This window comes from Manduca sexta, chromosome 28 (genome assembly GCF_014839805.1).
Source record: "Manduca sexta isolate Smith_Timp_Sample1 chromosome 28, JHU_Msex_v1.0, whole genome shotgun sequence".
Classification (NCBI taxonomy): Eukaryota; Metazoa; Arthropoda; class Insecta; order Lepidoptera; family Sphingidae; genus Manduca; species Manduca sexta.
This window is the reverse complement of record NC_051142.1, coordinates 19122614-19139732: the sequence shown is the minus strand read 5'-3', so window position 1 is coordinate 19139732 and position 17119 is coordinate 19122614. Positions and strand designations below refer to the sequence as shown.

Here is a 17119-nt window from a genome sequence, read left to right as displayed (position 1 = left end):
GTAGGAAATAGATAGTGTTGCCAGACTTAGGATTCAAAATTATATATTATTATATGGTCCCGGTTTACAGCTCATATACACTTTCTATGTAAAATAGCGATAAACATGTTTTAGGCCCTGAGCAAACGAACTTGAGCAATTCGTTGCATATTTGATTGCGTGCTAGTTTCAGGTGGGAATACGCAAATAGGAAATAATCTTTTTAATAAATCATTTTGACCAGAAAGTCTTTGCAATTTTTAAACTACCAAAATATTCCTTATTAAATTGTCTAGATCTATTAGTGTTCGTTGCGTATTAACGTGATGTTTACTTTAAGAAGAGATGCGCGAGAACAACAATTTTAGTGGCATTTTCATCATGAAATTAAAGAAGCAATATTCATGCTAATTTAAAAAAAAAAACAATTAAAGTGAAGATAGCATATTGCAGGAATAAGATGTTTTTTTTTTATTTGTATTATAAATTTCGAAAAGATAGCTTAAAAAAACGGTTAGCGTGTTCTTTCGCTTGTGGGCATTAATATTCTACTATAAAACAAATCTTTCCTAATAGGTAGTATATACATGCCTGATGGTTGTAATCCTATTTATTTTTATAATTAACACTAACATTGGGATTTTCATTTAGCAATATTGCTCTGAAAAAAATGATTTAAAATTGAAAATTAATACTTATTTTGGAAACTTATGTTCACATTTTTTGTTTTATTTGATTGTCATTCAGTATCAACTTAATTCGAAGTTCAAAGTCGACAAATGGTGCTGAAAGAAGGGGACCTCTGACCTTCAAAAGAGAGGTAGCGGCATTGTCCAGAGACACGTCCGGCGAATTTGGAAGCACTCTCGACCCCCGGAACCGTTTCACGTGCGCAGAAGTAAGCCCCCGCAGGTTTTATCGGTATAATGGCAAAATATTTGTCGGGACCCAGAGGTATTACTTAAGGTCGATGTTTCGGTAAAAAATTAACTCTTGTATTATTTGGGTTGATCAACAATATTTAACGATTATATCTATTGGTGTAAGGGTTAACCAATAAAGGGGTCTTTTATTAAATTGAGACAACCGGTTAACCTTTTAATCCGATTACCATTATGTACCCTAATAGTGCATACACGTTTTTATAACGGAATGTTGTGGTTGGTGGTTCAGCTCCGGTGGTTTTACCAACCTCTGGAATCAATAGCAATGTTTGACATTTGACATTACCGGGGACGACATTTGTGCTTAACCCTCAGCTTTATGAAAAAATCTCTATCACGTTTTTTATCTGCGTCAAACCCAGCATAAGGAATTTGGCAACTATATAAAATGTTTTAATTGTAAAGATAAAATAAATAAATGAATTGTTATTTTCTTTTACGTGGCCATGATGTTAATTAAAAATAAATATTGATGAAGTCAAAAGGTCTTGCTTTAGAGTCACGGTGCTAATTTTAATTTCCATTAACATTATTTTTTTGTGATTGTAACATTTTTGGATATCGTTTGAATAATTTATGAATCTCTTGTGGACATACTTAAGTCGACATCGCATGTGTTTGCTAAAAAGTATGGTGTCCCATGATATGACGAACGTGGTTTTTATTCTAAGATTCTCTAAGCATCGCCTTCTTCCGTATTCGTTACTAATTACGTAAAATTTAAATAGCTTCAATAGGTTAAACCAAAATATATAATAAAATTACTTACGCCGATATGTAACATGTATTTAATTTACTACAGTAACTTCCTGTAAATAAAATTCAATACATATGTAAGTAGTGCGTGTATTTAAGTATTTAGTGACAGGGAAAAGGGCTTGTCGCAATGAGGATCCCTTATTCAACCCTCAGGATAAGCAAGGAAGTGCATGATATTTGACTGGATTTTTATCCTGGTATTGCCCGATATGGCGATGGCAGCGGCGAAGCGTCTATATAAATCGATTCCTACCAACTTTCCTTTTAGGTTTATTTGCGTTCATTTTCATTTTGTTTTATGATAAATTGGGATCGATATGATCACTAGGGCAAGTTTTTTTGCATCGGGTTACTTTTTGAAAAATTTCACCCTCCGCCACTGCGCGATAGGCGCGCTCGTTATCATATAAAATAGGAAGCTTTGTACATTTCTCATCTTTGACTTCTGCCTACCTTTATTTGGCTGCGGGCGCGTATTTATTGACGACTTTTTATAAGTTGTAGAAATATAATGGGGTAGATTTTTGTAACTGAGATCGTCATATCACGGCATTGTTTATTATAATTGCCAACAGTGACAACACACTGGTGCTTGGCGGCAGTGTGTAGTCACTGATGTGTTCCGGTTCGAAGAATATTGTAGACATGTGTAACTACTGAACATAATAAGACTTTAACATCTCATATTTCAGGATGGCGAGCGCAGTGGAATACCAATCAATACTTTCAAGGTGTTGGATGGTGTCTCTACTGTTTATGGGCGGTCATATCACTGAACATCAGGCGAAAGACAAGCTCGTCTCGTCATTCAAAGCAATAAAAAAAATTGTTTATTGAAAAAATATAACAAGTATAATATAAAAACGCGATAATCCCTGGAACTGTTGGATTGATTATTTTTTTATATTCACTAATAAGAAGAAACAGAACATTGTGACCGAATGCCTAAAGAGCAATTTTCATCCCAATTTACAGTGAGTGATAGATCTGTTTTCTAATTAACCAGTATTGACATTTATCGGAGTCATTTATACTAGAGAGTTCTTCTTACAGAGATTTATTTATTTTGTAAATAAATAAATCTTAGTCTGTTTCGTTTTTTCTTTCTGTATACGGCAATGCAACACCACTGCACCTGGTGGTAAGTGAAGTGGGGTCCAAAAGATTGTCAATCGACGAGAAATGATTACCCCTTGACAGTCAACACAATTATGCCGGCCTGTTGGAACCGGATATACACGGGCTGATTCCGAAACGCGACACACTTACGTTTTCTTCAATTTAAGAGATTATCCCTGAGTTTGAACAGACCTTGTCGCACGTTTGTATTAAGTCGGTAATTTCGCGCCATTACGAGTGATTAACAACTTTCTTTATAGTATCATATTTTTTTATGATTTTCATAAATTGTCATGAGTAATATTCGCGAAACAAATATTTATAAAACCTTATAAGGCGAATTCGAGTCACGGATAATGCTATAAGGAAGCTCGATATCAGCAGACGGGATTACCAGTATTTACTAGTTATCCTTAAAGAGAAATAGAAATAGTGTCCCTAATAAATAGGTAATAGTTTTGTCGATCTAATTTTCCTTATATGTAGATATGTACTTATACCTGAATATAAAAGAAGCCATCAAAATATTTAATTTAATGTGTTCAAAGTTAAAATCCACTATAGAGGCTATCTCGGTGGCGTAGTTGCAGGTGTACACGATATGAGTACAATTAACGCGCTGAGGTCCTGGGTTCTAATCCCGTGTCGGGCCAAAATAACTTTAACTATGTTTTCCATCTTAAAAAATTACCTAGTCGCAGCTCGGAGTCAGGAAGTTGGCTGTGTGATACCCCCGTGTTTCCAAAAGCACGTAAAGCCGTTAGTCCTGCGCCTGATCTTTCTCCGGTCATGATTGCTGTTTCACCGGACTTAGAGAATGAAGAAACAGAGAGAGCACCTGTGTATTGCGTACACTCTTATGCACTATAATATCTCCTGCGTACCTGGCTGAACTCTATTAAGATTGGCTGCCATGGCCGATATATGTTTAGGAAGGAATCACTCAATCATTTCGCATTCCGGGACCAGTCTGTGTATATCCGGTTCAAACAGACCAACATACTTGTGTCAACTGACATTATCTGGACTCCATTCCTTACCATAAGGTGCTGGGAGGTCACTGCCAAACCTGTATACAAAGCTACTATGTAGGTACACATTTATATAGACTTCCAAAAAAATTATCAGTAATGCTTTAAAAAATAACTACTCCATCTACCAAGTGAACATCTGTCATAAGAATGTATTAAATGGCATAATTATAGCAGATATATCGATTCTCGTGCAATTATCCTTTTCGGGTGTGTACATCTTGTTTTAGCGTATAAGGAACTCGTCATGTTGACAGCGCGGCGGAATGATCTTGAACGTAGACCAAAAATGATGAGGTCGACTTCTCTTGGGAAATTAAAATATTTGACCGCGTATTCAACTCGTTTGTATAGAGTTGAAGGTACTGTACGTAAGGTACTGTATGTTTCCTATACCAAAGAGGGGATCTAAAAGTCATGTTATTCATTAGGTATTATAATATCAGTCCTGTATTATACATATACTGTCCCACTGTTGGGCACGGGCCTCCTCTACTACTGAGAGGGATTTTCCTCCATCACGCCGGCTTAGTGCGGATTGGTAGACTTCATACACCCTCGAAATTGCTATAGAGAACCCCGCAGGCTTGCAGGTTTCCTCACGATGTTTTCCTTCACCCTTGTATTAACCTACTCTTTTCCCAGAGTTGGAGCCTTCAGAGTTGGTTGATGTCATTTAGGCGGCCGGTGACAAAATGCCAAAGCCGATCGTTTTTCCAAAGGTGTTAAAAAGTATTTCGAGGACTCTACATCTAAACAGGATAAGAGCAGGCCTGCGTTGTACTGCGAGCAGCTGTAATACTTGACAGTATAATAATTGAATGCCTATCCATTTTATAATATAGTTAGTTCTGTTTAAATTATGTATTATTTAGCCTTGTAGGGTTGTGTTGTAAACCTGTGTGTGTACTTATGGACTCCCATAAGTACACACACAGGTTTACAACACAACCCTAGTCACAACCCTAGCCTATTTTATATAGTGGTACACGCTTAAATAGTTATAAAAATCTGTGGAAGGCTATTTTTTTTTTAATCTGTAAGCTTTCCTAAAATATGAAATTATAAAAAAAATTGGGAGACTGCTTAATTTGTTGGTGGAAAGATTCCTCGTTTATACACAAGATACATTAGTAACTAGTAACTTTAGATATTTTAATCTTAATTTTTCTTTTCTCACGTATAATTTCGGTATACACACTGTAGGTAGGTCGAAACGACTGAGATAAGTAGGTATCTATTGTTCCGATAGAAATCTGTTCCCCGTGCAGATACAAAAATAAAGATGTTTCATAAAATAGTTAAAAACTGAACCAAGCATTTTCCTGAGATGAATGAATGAATGAATCCCTCCTAGCCGAATTTCGGCCACGGCGGCCAATCTTAACGGGGATCGGCCAGGTACATAGGTTATATTATAGTGCGCAATTGTGTGCGCAATACACAGATGCACTCTTTGTTCTTTCACGCTCATAGTTCGGTGAGACGGCAATCCGACATGAGCGGAGAGAGATCAGTCGCAGGACCAACGGCTTTCCGTGGCACGGGGTTATCACACCGCCAACTTCCTGACTCCGAGCTGTGACTGAGTAATTTTTAAGATGGAAAAACCCAGTCACAATTATTTTGGCCCGATCCGGGATTCGAACTCAGGACCTCAGCGCGGTAGCCGTACGTACCGTTGTATAATTACAACTACGCCACCAAGGCAGTCAAAAAGGCTGTTTCTAAGATAGGCAAGTAATAAACTGATATGAACTGCTCTAAACTTTTTTCTCTTCAAACTTTATCATGTACTGTAGTCTCTACCCTAAACTGATTGAAAAGAGAAACACCAGAGTTTCTTATCCGTTCTTCTCTGGTGAGAACTGCTTGCCGAACTGTTGGTAGAGTTAATACTGACGGAATCTAAATAATGTATAACATTTTACAGATTCAAAATAAATCATTTCATTACAATAAAACAGAATATAGGTACGTAGGTATTTGTTCATGATAAAAACATTATTTATGTGATTTATTTTTAGTTTAAACTTATGGGGAATTATATTATTTTAGACTTATTATTTTTATTCTTATATGTGTAGATAAGTAAAACAGATCATTACTTACCTACCTATCTAGTCAGTAGGGACTAGATAATGTTATGTTTTAATTAAGTAGGTACTAGGTTCTTATCGTTTTAAAGTACACATAATATCAGACATCAGCCATGTAGGTATTATCTACTGTCCCATTGGTCGGCAAGGCATTCTAAAACTGAGAGGGATTAGGCTTTACACCACCACGCTGGCCTAGTGCAGATAGATAGACTTCACACACCCTCGAAATTCGTATAGGGAATTTTTCAGGTATGCAGGTTTTCTCGCCATGGTTTCCTTCACCGTTAAAGCAAGCGATATTTCACAAATAATACACACATCATTTTAGAAAAGTCAGAGATGTGTGCTCGTGCTTTTTGAACCTGCGGACTTTCGTCTCGACAGTTCATTCCACACCCAACTAGGCTGTCGTCGCTAATCCTGGGGAGTAATACTTACCGATTACCGATAAAAACAATCCATTATCATAATAAATCGGTTCAAAGTGCGTCTTTGATATATCGCAGTATCCGAATATCACGTAGATTCTGACCAATATAAATTCTATTCAACTTGTAATAAATTATATTGAACTTGTGATAAAATGAAATAATAATAATAATTAAATACAAATCTTATAAGTTCATAATTATTCTGTCTGTAATCAGTGCTAAAAAATATGTAAGAATATATTATGAAGACTCATCAATGCAATAAATATAAAAATATGAATTATTATTATTTACATTATAGTACGAGAGCATCAGGGAAAGTATAAATGTCAATATCATGTACTGTAATCCAATTTCCAATTCCAATTTATTTTGTTTGGCAATATTAATATCAATGGTTGATAGTTATTTATATACTGCGTTACAAGGAATGTCATATTTGACATGTAAAGTTAGCATGTTTTCTACTCCTCAAGTATTTTTTGTGACGTCGTCGTAAATTATTGTCATTGGTAAATTAAATTACTACTGGGTTCAATCTTCCAATCAAATAAAGAAATCGAGAAAATGACAATTTATTAAACAAAACGAACAGATGGAAACATATTGTTTGTATTGATCATTGATCGAAAAAAGGCGGGAAACTGTGAATAAGCAAAGGCGCCCTTTTTGAATTATTTATTTAAAAAAAAGCTTTTCTAGTATATTTTGTACATTAGCCTTCACATATTTATTAAATAAGTGTCTACATAAATAGTTAGCCCATCAAAATGGGCAGGAAGAGACGGAGAAAAGATGAACTTGAACCTCCGGATCCAGACCTATCGAGCTTCGGATCTTCAGACACGGATTCGTCGGAGTCTCTTGGAGCTGCAGGATCAAAACATAAAGATCCCAAAGACAAATATAAAATATACAAGGTAAAAGGGTACACACGTAAGTATCCCGAGGATACAAATCAAACCGAACTAATAGTCTTCCTTAACCACCTGGACGAGAACAAAGTATTCAGTGATAGGGATCGCATGGCCCTTTCAAAAGGTATACGGGAGCATGGAGTATCAGGTGTTATGCATTCTGCGCTCCATCAATAAGTACAAGGTTGGAATAACATTTGATTTGCCTAACAATGCTAACATGTTCATACAAAATAAAAATTGCTCGACCAACTGTCTCTGAACGCAACTATACCCGCTAGAGATACAGAGGTCACTGGAGTTCTCACTTCGGTTCCTATTGATATGTCCAATAAACAGGTCTTTTCGTTGATTGGTAGTTCCAAAAACGTAGTGCAGGTCAGGCGCTTTATGCGCAGGGTGAAAGGAACGACGGTGTGGTAAAATTTATTCCGACCCAGGCAGTGGCTGTAACCTTCGCCTCCACCATCCTCCCTAACTACATATATCTTGACTCGTGGCGACACGAGGTAAGTAAATATATTCCTCCCGTTAAGCAATGCCTTAAATGTTTGAAATATGGACATATTGCTAAATTCTGCCGTAATGCAGAAGTATGTTCGATTTGTACATTAAATCACAATTTTAAAAATTGCCAAATTGACTCTAAAGATGCCACATGTGTCAACTGTAAAGGCAATCACGTTGCTATTTCGTCGACATGTCCAATAAAAAAACAAAAGGTTGAAGAAAATAAAATAAAATCTAGAAATGCCACATATTCAGAACTTTTTGACTCCAATGCATTTCCAGCTCTTTCTGCTCGTACTTTAGATACGCAAATTAATAATTTAATGAAATCGGATACATTTATAAGCACATTAGTTGAAACAATTATTAAAATAATAAGTAATAAAGATGCCCCTATTAATTCTACTTCCATTAAAGAAGTTTTAAAAGCAACGCTAAGTAATAAATTCCCTTCATCTTCATAATGGATTTATCAACTTTAAATATAATACAATGGAATGCCCAAAGTCTGAATAGTAACAAACATATATTTATTAATTTTCTTTATACACACAATATTCATATTGCTATAATCAGTGAAACTTGGTTAAAACCTGAACAAAATTTTAAAATTAAAAATTACAATGTTGAAAGGAATGATTGTGGTAACAAACACAATGGTGTTGCAATTATAATACATAAAAGCATTATTTATTCTAGAATTAACACCTATTTCGATAATTCCTTACAAAATGTATGTGTGAAAATAACAGTTAATAATAAAGATATATGTATAGTTAGTTTCTATAGTCCTTTAAACTCTAACCCAGTCTTCAGCAAAAACAATTTTGATACATTGGTTAAGTCTATTCCTAGTCCTTTCATATTTGCGGGCGATTTTAACGCTCATCACACTTGTTGGGGCTGTGGTTCCGACAGCCCGCGTGGTCGAAATATTCTAGAGGTTATTGAGGATAATAATTTGGTTCTCCTTAATGATGGGCAAGCAACGACTATCGGTTCTCCAACATGGCGACCCAATGCTTTGGATTTATCATTGGTATCTTCATCACTGGCTCTCAACTGTGACTGGTCTGTACATGATTGTCCTCTTGGTACTAGTTATCATATTCCTATAATCATAAAAGTAATGATTAGTCAACCCAACATTCACACTCAAGGAAATTGTTTTAATGCTGTACATTTGCCCATTTACCCAAATTACAAACTGGTGGATTGGCAAATGTATAGAAAACAAGTTGATGTTTTATTAGTAGATTTTGTAATAGATGATACAACTCCTCTTGACTCATATCTCCTTTTTTGCAAAATTTTGCGCACTGCAGCTGCGAATTCTATTCCCAATTGTAATAGATCATATTTGTATGAGAACTCAAATATTACAACTCATTCATGTCAGAGAAACAATAGGAAAAGCCCTACACTTCCGTGGTGGAATCAAAAGTGTACACAGGCTGTATCAAATTTCAAAACTGCATATATATCTTTCAAGAATAATCCCACACAGGAAACTTATTTACAGTTCAAAAGGCTTAGAGCAGTTAAAAAACTAACTTTAAAAATAGAAAGGCGAAAAAGTTGGTTCTCTCTTTGTGAAACCTTTAATAGATGCACACCATTGTCTATCATATGGAAATTTATGCGAAAATTTAATAAAACCTATAATTTTAATAATCATGAAGATGACTTATGGGTATCTGATTTTTTTATAGAATTATACTCCGGACTCTGTACAATATAACTCAGAATTACTTTTTACCAATAATGTAAATACCAACAATAGCTTTCTCCTCAATCCTTTTACGATAAAAGAACTCATATCAGCCATCTCATCTCGTAGAGATTCTGCTTATGGTCTCGACGGAATGTCATATATTTTATTCAAAAAGCTCAGTGTTACAAGTTTAGAGATATTTTTACAAATCTTGAATCTTCTTTGGGATAATAACATAATACCACAAGACTGGAAAATGGATTGCCTTGTACCAATTTTAAAACCTGATAAGCCAAAGTTACACCCCGATTCTTATCGCCCTATAGCACTTACTTCTTGTGTTGGTAAATTATTTGAACAATTGCTTAAACATCGTTTAGAGTTCTATGTAGAAAAATATAATATATTACCTTCCAATCAATTTGGTTTTCGTAGAAATCGTTCTGCTAGAGAAAGCGTTTGCCAGTTACAGCTGGATATACAAAACTCTATATCCGCAAATGAAAACTTGGTCGGTGTATTCTTTGACATCGCAGGTGCTTTTAATAGTGTAAACATAGATATTCTATGCCTTGAGTTATTACAAATAGGGATTCCTGAAAAAATTATAAAGTGGATTAAAAATTTCTTAATGAACAGAGAAGTATTTACTAAATTTAATAGACACCTTTATGGTCCTAGACTTTCGTCAAAAGGAGTTTGTCAAGGGGGTATATTGTCGCCTTTAATATTCATATTGTATATCCGTAGACTAAATCTAATATTGGGCCCTTATGTTAAAAATTTACAATTCGCAGATGATTTGGTTGTTTATACATCTGGAACTAATGTATCACAAGTGGTTTCAACAATTAATGATGCATTAGCAAAATTGTACAACTATTTTTCTTACCTTGATCTCAGTGTGAATCCATCCAAGTCTAAAGTTATTGTATTTGGTAAACATTGTCACAGTACACCTGCTGTGCAATATAATAATTGTTTGTTACCCACTACATCTGAAGTGAAATTTTTGGGTGTCCATATTTCATATAATTTATCCTGGAATAATTATTTAAAACATATAATTAATAAGGCAAATAAAGCATGTAACATTTTAAAGTCCTTGTCTGGTTCATATTGGGGTTCTGACCCCCAAATTTTTGTTGTTATTGTACAAATCGTTAGTTCGTAGTCATTTTGAATATGGTTTTTATTGCTTTTGCTGCAGATGCTAGAATTGTAAATAGTTTAGATGTTTTGCAAAACAAGTGTTTGCGTATTATTACCGGGGCATTCAGAAGCACTCCCATAAATGCAATGCAAATAGAATGTAATGTCCCACCATTAAGTATTCGATTTAATTACTTGAAAGAAAGATTCATATTAAAACTTTTTTAGTGTAACTAATAATAATCTTTTGGCCAACTTGTTGCATTCTGTTACTCAATTCTCCCCTAAACCAATTTATATTTTACAAGGTCTTCAAGAGTTCATGAGCTTTATTAAAAACATGAACATTTATCAATCAAAACACATTTTGCCTTGCTATGAAGGATCTTACATTAGTAAGTTTCCATCTATTGATATAATTTTAAATCAAAAAAGGACCTGCCCTCGAAAGAAGAAGTAATCAATATGCTTTTAAAATTTTCAGACCATAAATTTATATATACTGATGGCTCCAAAAATGATAGGGCTGTGTCTTTTGCCATATATGAGCCCTCATCAAATATAGGCATCGGTAAAAAAATTGATAAAGCTGCTAGTATCTTCACAGCTGAAGCTGTCGCCATTTTCAGTGCTTTAAAACACATAAAAAATTGTAATTCTGACCATACTAAATGGATAATAGTTAGTGATAGCAGGAGTGTATTAGAAAACCTTGCAAATAATCAATTTCATGCTAACACTAATTATGTCATTTATTTAATAAAAGAACTATGGGTCGAACTGTCCAAATTAGATATAGTAGTTCGTTTTGTTTGGGTTCCTTCACATATTGGCGTCATAGGAAATGAAAGGGCAGATTACCTGGCCAAAAAAATTGTTGAGTTACAAGAATTAATTCCTAATTCCAATATTGATATGACTGTATCCATACCACACACAGACGCTGTTAGTTTCTTAAAACAGCGTATGTGTCAAGCATGGGGGAGACATTCATATCAATACACACACCATGAAAATAAAGGAAACTGGTTTGCTAGTATGGATGTCCAAATAAACTCCACTCCTTGGTTTTGCAAGAAAAATAATTTTATCAATAGAAAATTTTATTCAATTATTTGTCGTATGCGTTTTGGTCATTATAGATTAAATTGTCATCTTCATCGTATTAAAATGGCTAATTCTCCCTATTGCGAATATTGTCAATCACAAAAAATTCAATCACTACATCACATTTTCTTCGAATGTTCATCTTTCAACATTCAGCGCCTTGTGTTGGCGGATGAGCTTTTAAAAATCTATAAGAAGCCTAACCGGGTCCCGCAATGTTTAAAAGAGTTGCTTAAGAATGCCTCAACTTATGTTTACTTGTATAAATTTATAAAAGACACTGTAAATGATATTTAGTTGTTTTTTGTTTGTTTCGTTGAAATTTCTATTACGTAGTAATATTGTAAATATTGTTATTAAGTCTTACTTGTTAACTATTTTACAGGATATTGGTTTCAGACATATATTATAAAATGTATTATAATCAGTTCTTTAACAGCTGAGTCTGACAGATAATATCTGCCAAAGAGAATATAATCACTACGTTTTAAGAGACAGGACTTAATACAAAGAAATAAAATCGAATTTACATGGCGTATCAATACCAATATCACGGAAGAATACGTCAGGAACGTCAAATAACAATACTACCAACTGAACAAAATACATAGTAGTGAGCACTTTTTATCGATATCGATAAATTCTACTGGGTGGCAATCAACGCTAATGCTACTTTGATATAATTCATATAATGTATTTTCGAGTCCATATTATCAATCCAACTCACAATATACAGTGAACATTTTAGCACTATAATTACAAAGCGGGACTAAAATGAGGACTCGAAATAAAATGAAAAGCTTTCACATGTTGAATAATAATTGTATTTTAAAATAAAATCCTTTATTCACCATGTAGGCGAATATAGTTGCACTTATGATAGGTCAAGGTACAATGAGAATATTTAATTATAAAGTCAAAGGATGGTGACACTTCTTTGTCGCACTTCTCTTGAAAGATATTATCATTTGTGCAATATTTGTTTATAAAAACATGGCACGGAAATTCAAACAACATTTCATCAGGAAGTGGATCAGCTTTCAAATTTTTCGATGGTATAGCTGACTTCCTAAGGCGATTGTTCTTTTTATTAAAATCTTTGTTATTAAAGTGAGAACCACACACATATTTCAAAGTATGCAGCTTTTCTATGGGAACATATATCAAATCTTCTTTTCCCACAATCTGAACTCACTTTCGGCATCTGGAAATATTTTTAATTGTAAATAAATTGCTTATTAAAGTATATTTAAGCCTAAAATCATAAACAGTGACCAGGCACATTGATTGCTCAACGCATTTTTAAGTACACACATACACCAGACACACACACACACACACCGACACATACACGATTTTAGTATTTTTTGTCCTGATGATCAGTCATCGTCTTACTAATATTATAAAGCGTGTGCATGCAATTGTATGTTTATTATTCGTACCCGCAAAAAATCTAAAATGATTGCGATTAAACTTGGTATGAAGATAGTTAGAATTACTACTTTTTATCACTATGTTCCCACAGAATCTGGACCTAAATGGGTGAAACTACGGAGGGCAAATTGATTAATAAATTTAAACAGGTATCGATATCGATAATCATAACAACATCACTAGTAACATAATGGTAATTAGAAAATGAGAATTTTTATTATTTCTAAGCTACTTTATCTGCGCGATGACTAAAAACATCTAATTAATGCTTACCTGACCTCATCCAATGGAAATTTCGCCATATACATTCTGCTTTTGTGATTTATTCGACTGGCTCGATCTCCACAAATTTCACACGTAATGAAACGTTTTTTTGGTGGCATGTCTTTAAAACGTATTCACTTACACCAACAAAAACACTTTTTGGTATATTTTTACTTGTTTGAATAACAAATAATACAAACATAAATCAATAAACACAAATGTATTCCAAAACGTCAGGAAATAAACAAACAATAATAATAGCGGTGAGGAATAGAAAGAAAAACTGTACTGAGAGAGAGAGATAGCAGTATCCGCCATTAAATGCCATGTCAATTCCATACAAAAGATTTTTTGTTCCTTGTTGCGCTAGGCTGATATCTGCCATTGATTATATTTGAACTTAGAGGAAGTACTTACTCTAAGTTTTTGAAATTTTGAAGCACGCTCAATACATGGAGCAAAGAGCAAATAGTGGAATTGCAAATTCTATATCTCAATGAAGCTTTAAATTAAGAAGAGGATAGTAAAAACATATTTTACGGATAGTATGAAACATATTCACTGACGAGGAAAATCGTACTGAATTGATATTTACTCTGGATTTGACAATTGGAAAAATGGATTATACTTTACCTGGAATTGACTATACTTACGAAAACTACTAATTGGAATACTTACGAAAGACAATATATTAAGAATTTAAATTTGAAGAAAAGAAATACGTAAGACTAGGCAGTATGGTCGTAAGACTATAGCCTGTCCTATAAGGACGAATTATAAAAAAAAAAAAAAATTGATCATTGATCAAGAAATTGTCAAATATTTTCAAAGAATATTTTTTGTGTAAATCTACGTTTTAGTGTTTCTGTGTTTAGATCATTAAAACAATTTATAAATAAAAAATAAAGGAAACATATATAGCATTCAGTCTATTTCATAGATAAGGTACTTAGTACATTATTTTATAAAATTTTCTATACCAAATTCATACGTGGTATAATATTTTCGCGAATAAAACACGACGTATAAATTTTTCAGGTTCCAAATTCACCAAAAATGCTTCCGTGGAACTACTATGGTGAACAAGACGTTAGAAAACGACAAATAGATACCTTGAAAATCTTCAACGCGAATGTAACAGAGATCAAGGAGAATGCAGAATATCGTGTAGAATTCAACGTGAATAATAAAAATATGTCATTAAATGTGATTTTGGGGCCCGAGTTTCCAAACGAAAAGCCTTCGATATTCGTCAATCCGCCCGTATCTCACCAGTGGGTGGCAGAGAACTCGAATCAAGTTGTCGGTGCGCCTGGCTTGATAAACTTCACTGTACACTCGGATTTGGGCCGAGTAGTCCAAGCTATTATACGGGAGTTCCAAAAGTCCCTTCCCAGTGTTAATGAGGAGACAATAAAGTCAAATGAGACAAGTCCTCAGTCCAACTACAGTGCACAGTCCTTGATGTTTCCGGAATTAAATGATTTAACTGTTGATGAATTGAAGGAGATATTGGAGAATACAGATTTACAGGTAACATTGTCTTTAATAGTAGGTTAAAGTGTTTGTATAGAAGTCTGTCTGAACTTTCATTAAATAAATATATTTGTGGAGACACTTATACCAGAGACTACATTCTAACTACTATTTTATCTACTCCTTCAGCAAAAACACAAACTCATTCTCCATTAACATTCCAGGATAAACTTCTAGAAACAAATCCACAGCTGGTGGAATTGGATCTGGAGACAGAAGAGTTGATGGGCAGCATCGAGCAGATAGCCCAGGACAACATCGGCAAGCAGCAGATGCTCGATGATTTGAAGACGGAAGTCATTGACAGGATCTCAGCTATTGTTCAGATGAAGGTATTTTTTTTTTATTTTCCATTTTTTATGCTATGTCCATATTTTTTTGATACCTTAATGGCAAAGTGATCCCATTGTACCTGATGGTAAGCAGAGATCATTACCATTTCGCAGTCAACACAATTATTCCGGTTTATTGGGACCGGATATACACAGGCTGATCCCAGAACACAAAACACAAGTTGGCCACTATGTTGGGTATTAACACGGTGTATGGTGGTTGCTATCTGGGCGATTTTTGGCAATGTTTATATGGTGGTGATTAGTAACCAATAGAGACCCTTATTTTATTAGCCTGTTTTTCAATACTATTTCAGAACTAGATATTTAGTAGTAAAGCTATTTCACATCAGTTTTAACTGACAGTTGTAAAAGTTGAATACAGTGCCAAAATTTAATTGATATTATTATAAAATCACTTTGCAGATGAACTACGAAGAATTGAATAAAAAGCACCAGAAGTTATGTGAAGTATATGACCCACACAGGATCAGAGACTGTCTCAAGCAGGCAGCGCTGAAGGCTGACGAGGATGCTGAAGTTATCGCTGAACAGTTTCTGTTAGGTAAGTGAATGACAACAAAATTTTACATGCAGGTATGCTGTATAAGAAATTTCTAAATCCTAGGATTAAATTTTCATTGACACTTGGTAAAAAGTAGCCTATGTCACACTCCATAAAGTATGGTAATATAAGGCAGATTTTTGTGAAGGGAGAAGAAAGTGCTGTCTTTTGCACTTATATGTATAAATAAAGATTTATATCCTATTATAAGTATTTATGAATGTATAATATGTTATATTATACATTCATAAATACTTTTAGATGACAAGTTCCATATTGCATTGAGCCATGATTGATGGGTGTTTTGTTTATAAGTTCCATATTAAGTGTACTAAACACTGTATATGGGCTCAACAAATTGACGCCATTGCATGTGATGATAATCAGAGTAGGGTCCAGACAGAGAGAGTCGACACACAAGAGATGATTACCCCTTGTCAAATATGCTGGTCTGTTTGAAAGTGAATCTAGACAAGCTAATCCTGGAGTGAGACACACTTACGTGGGCCCCTGTGGCTGATTTTACACCTAGTCTATGGTGAATGCTATCCTCGTGGATAGAAATATCCTACCACCAGCTACAGGTGTTGTGGTAAATTTCTTGTATTTCCTATAACACCCATCTTAACGGAAGACTAGCGCAGTGTGGTTTGCTGATATTTCTATTTATGTCTTCTTTGCAGGTAACATACCAGCCGAAGCCTTTGTATCCAAATTTGCGGAAAAGCGAGCATTAGGCCAGGCCAGGAGGGCGCGAGAGGAACGCCTGGCGCACCAGCTAGCACAGCTGGACAGAGCCAGGACCTAGCTAAAGTATTTGAGGGAGCTAGTATCCCGCAGAGAGGCTGGGACTTCAGCGCAATAAGTGATGGATGGTGTCAAGACGATATCTAGATATCGATTTTCTTGTTTAAAATCGATTTTTAGTGAAAGGTTTTGTTGATTGATTTAGATTGATTTGTCTTTAATTCCATTCCCGGTATGCGTATATTATACGTAGCATTGATAAAATTGAGTGGACACTAAATCTGAATTTAAGTAGAATAAATCATGGATATCGATTCTACTTCGAATATCCGATTATAGTAGTACTATCGGCAACGTAAGCATGGTTGCCTAAACTAGCTTTTTCGTGCAACTATGATTATTGATGACTATATTAAACTATAATAAAGATGTTTAGACCATATGATAAATTATAGTATGTATCAAAAATATAATAA

General features: G+C 34.5%; 1 protein-coding gene across 1 annotated transcript; it reads left to right on the top strand.

The window, feature by feature from the left end:
• The first annotated feature begins 14237 nt into the window (after positions 1–14237).
• Positions 14238–16800, top strand: LOC115453408 (vacuolar protein sorting-associated protein 37A). The gene is made up of 5 exons (XM_030182102.2): positions 14238–14408; positions 14502–14996; positions 15164–15331; positions 15758–15896; positions 16580–16800. The coding sequence occupies exons 2-5, from the start codon at positions 14520–14522 to the stop codon at positions 16702–16704; spliced, it is 909 nt and encodes a 302-aa protein (XP_030037962.1). The 5' UTR covers positions 14238–14408; positions 14502–14519; the 3' UTR covers positions 16705–16800.
• The last annotated feature ends 319 nt before the right edge of the window (positions 16801–17119 follow it).

Bases quoted from the DNA above. Each gene is read 5' to 3' on its own strand.
- LOC115453408 (XM_030182102.2), top strand. From the start codon at position 14,520: ATGCTTCCGTGGAACTACTATGGTGAACAAGACGTTAGAAAACGACAA. The intron at 14,997-15,163 runs GTAACATTGTCT...TTAACATTCCAG, and splicing joins TGGAGAATACAGATTTACAG to GATAAACTTCTAGAAACAAA. The intron at 15,897-16,579 runs GTAAGTGAATGA...TCTTCTTTGCAG, and splicing joins CGCTGAACAGTTTCTGTTAG to GTAACATACCAGCCGAAGCC.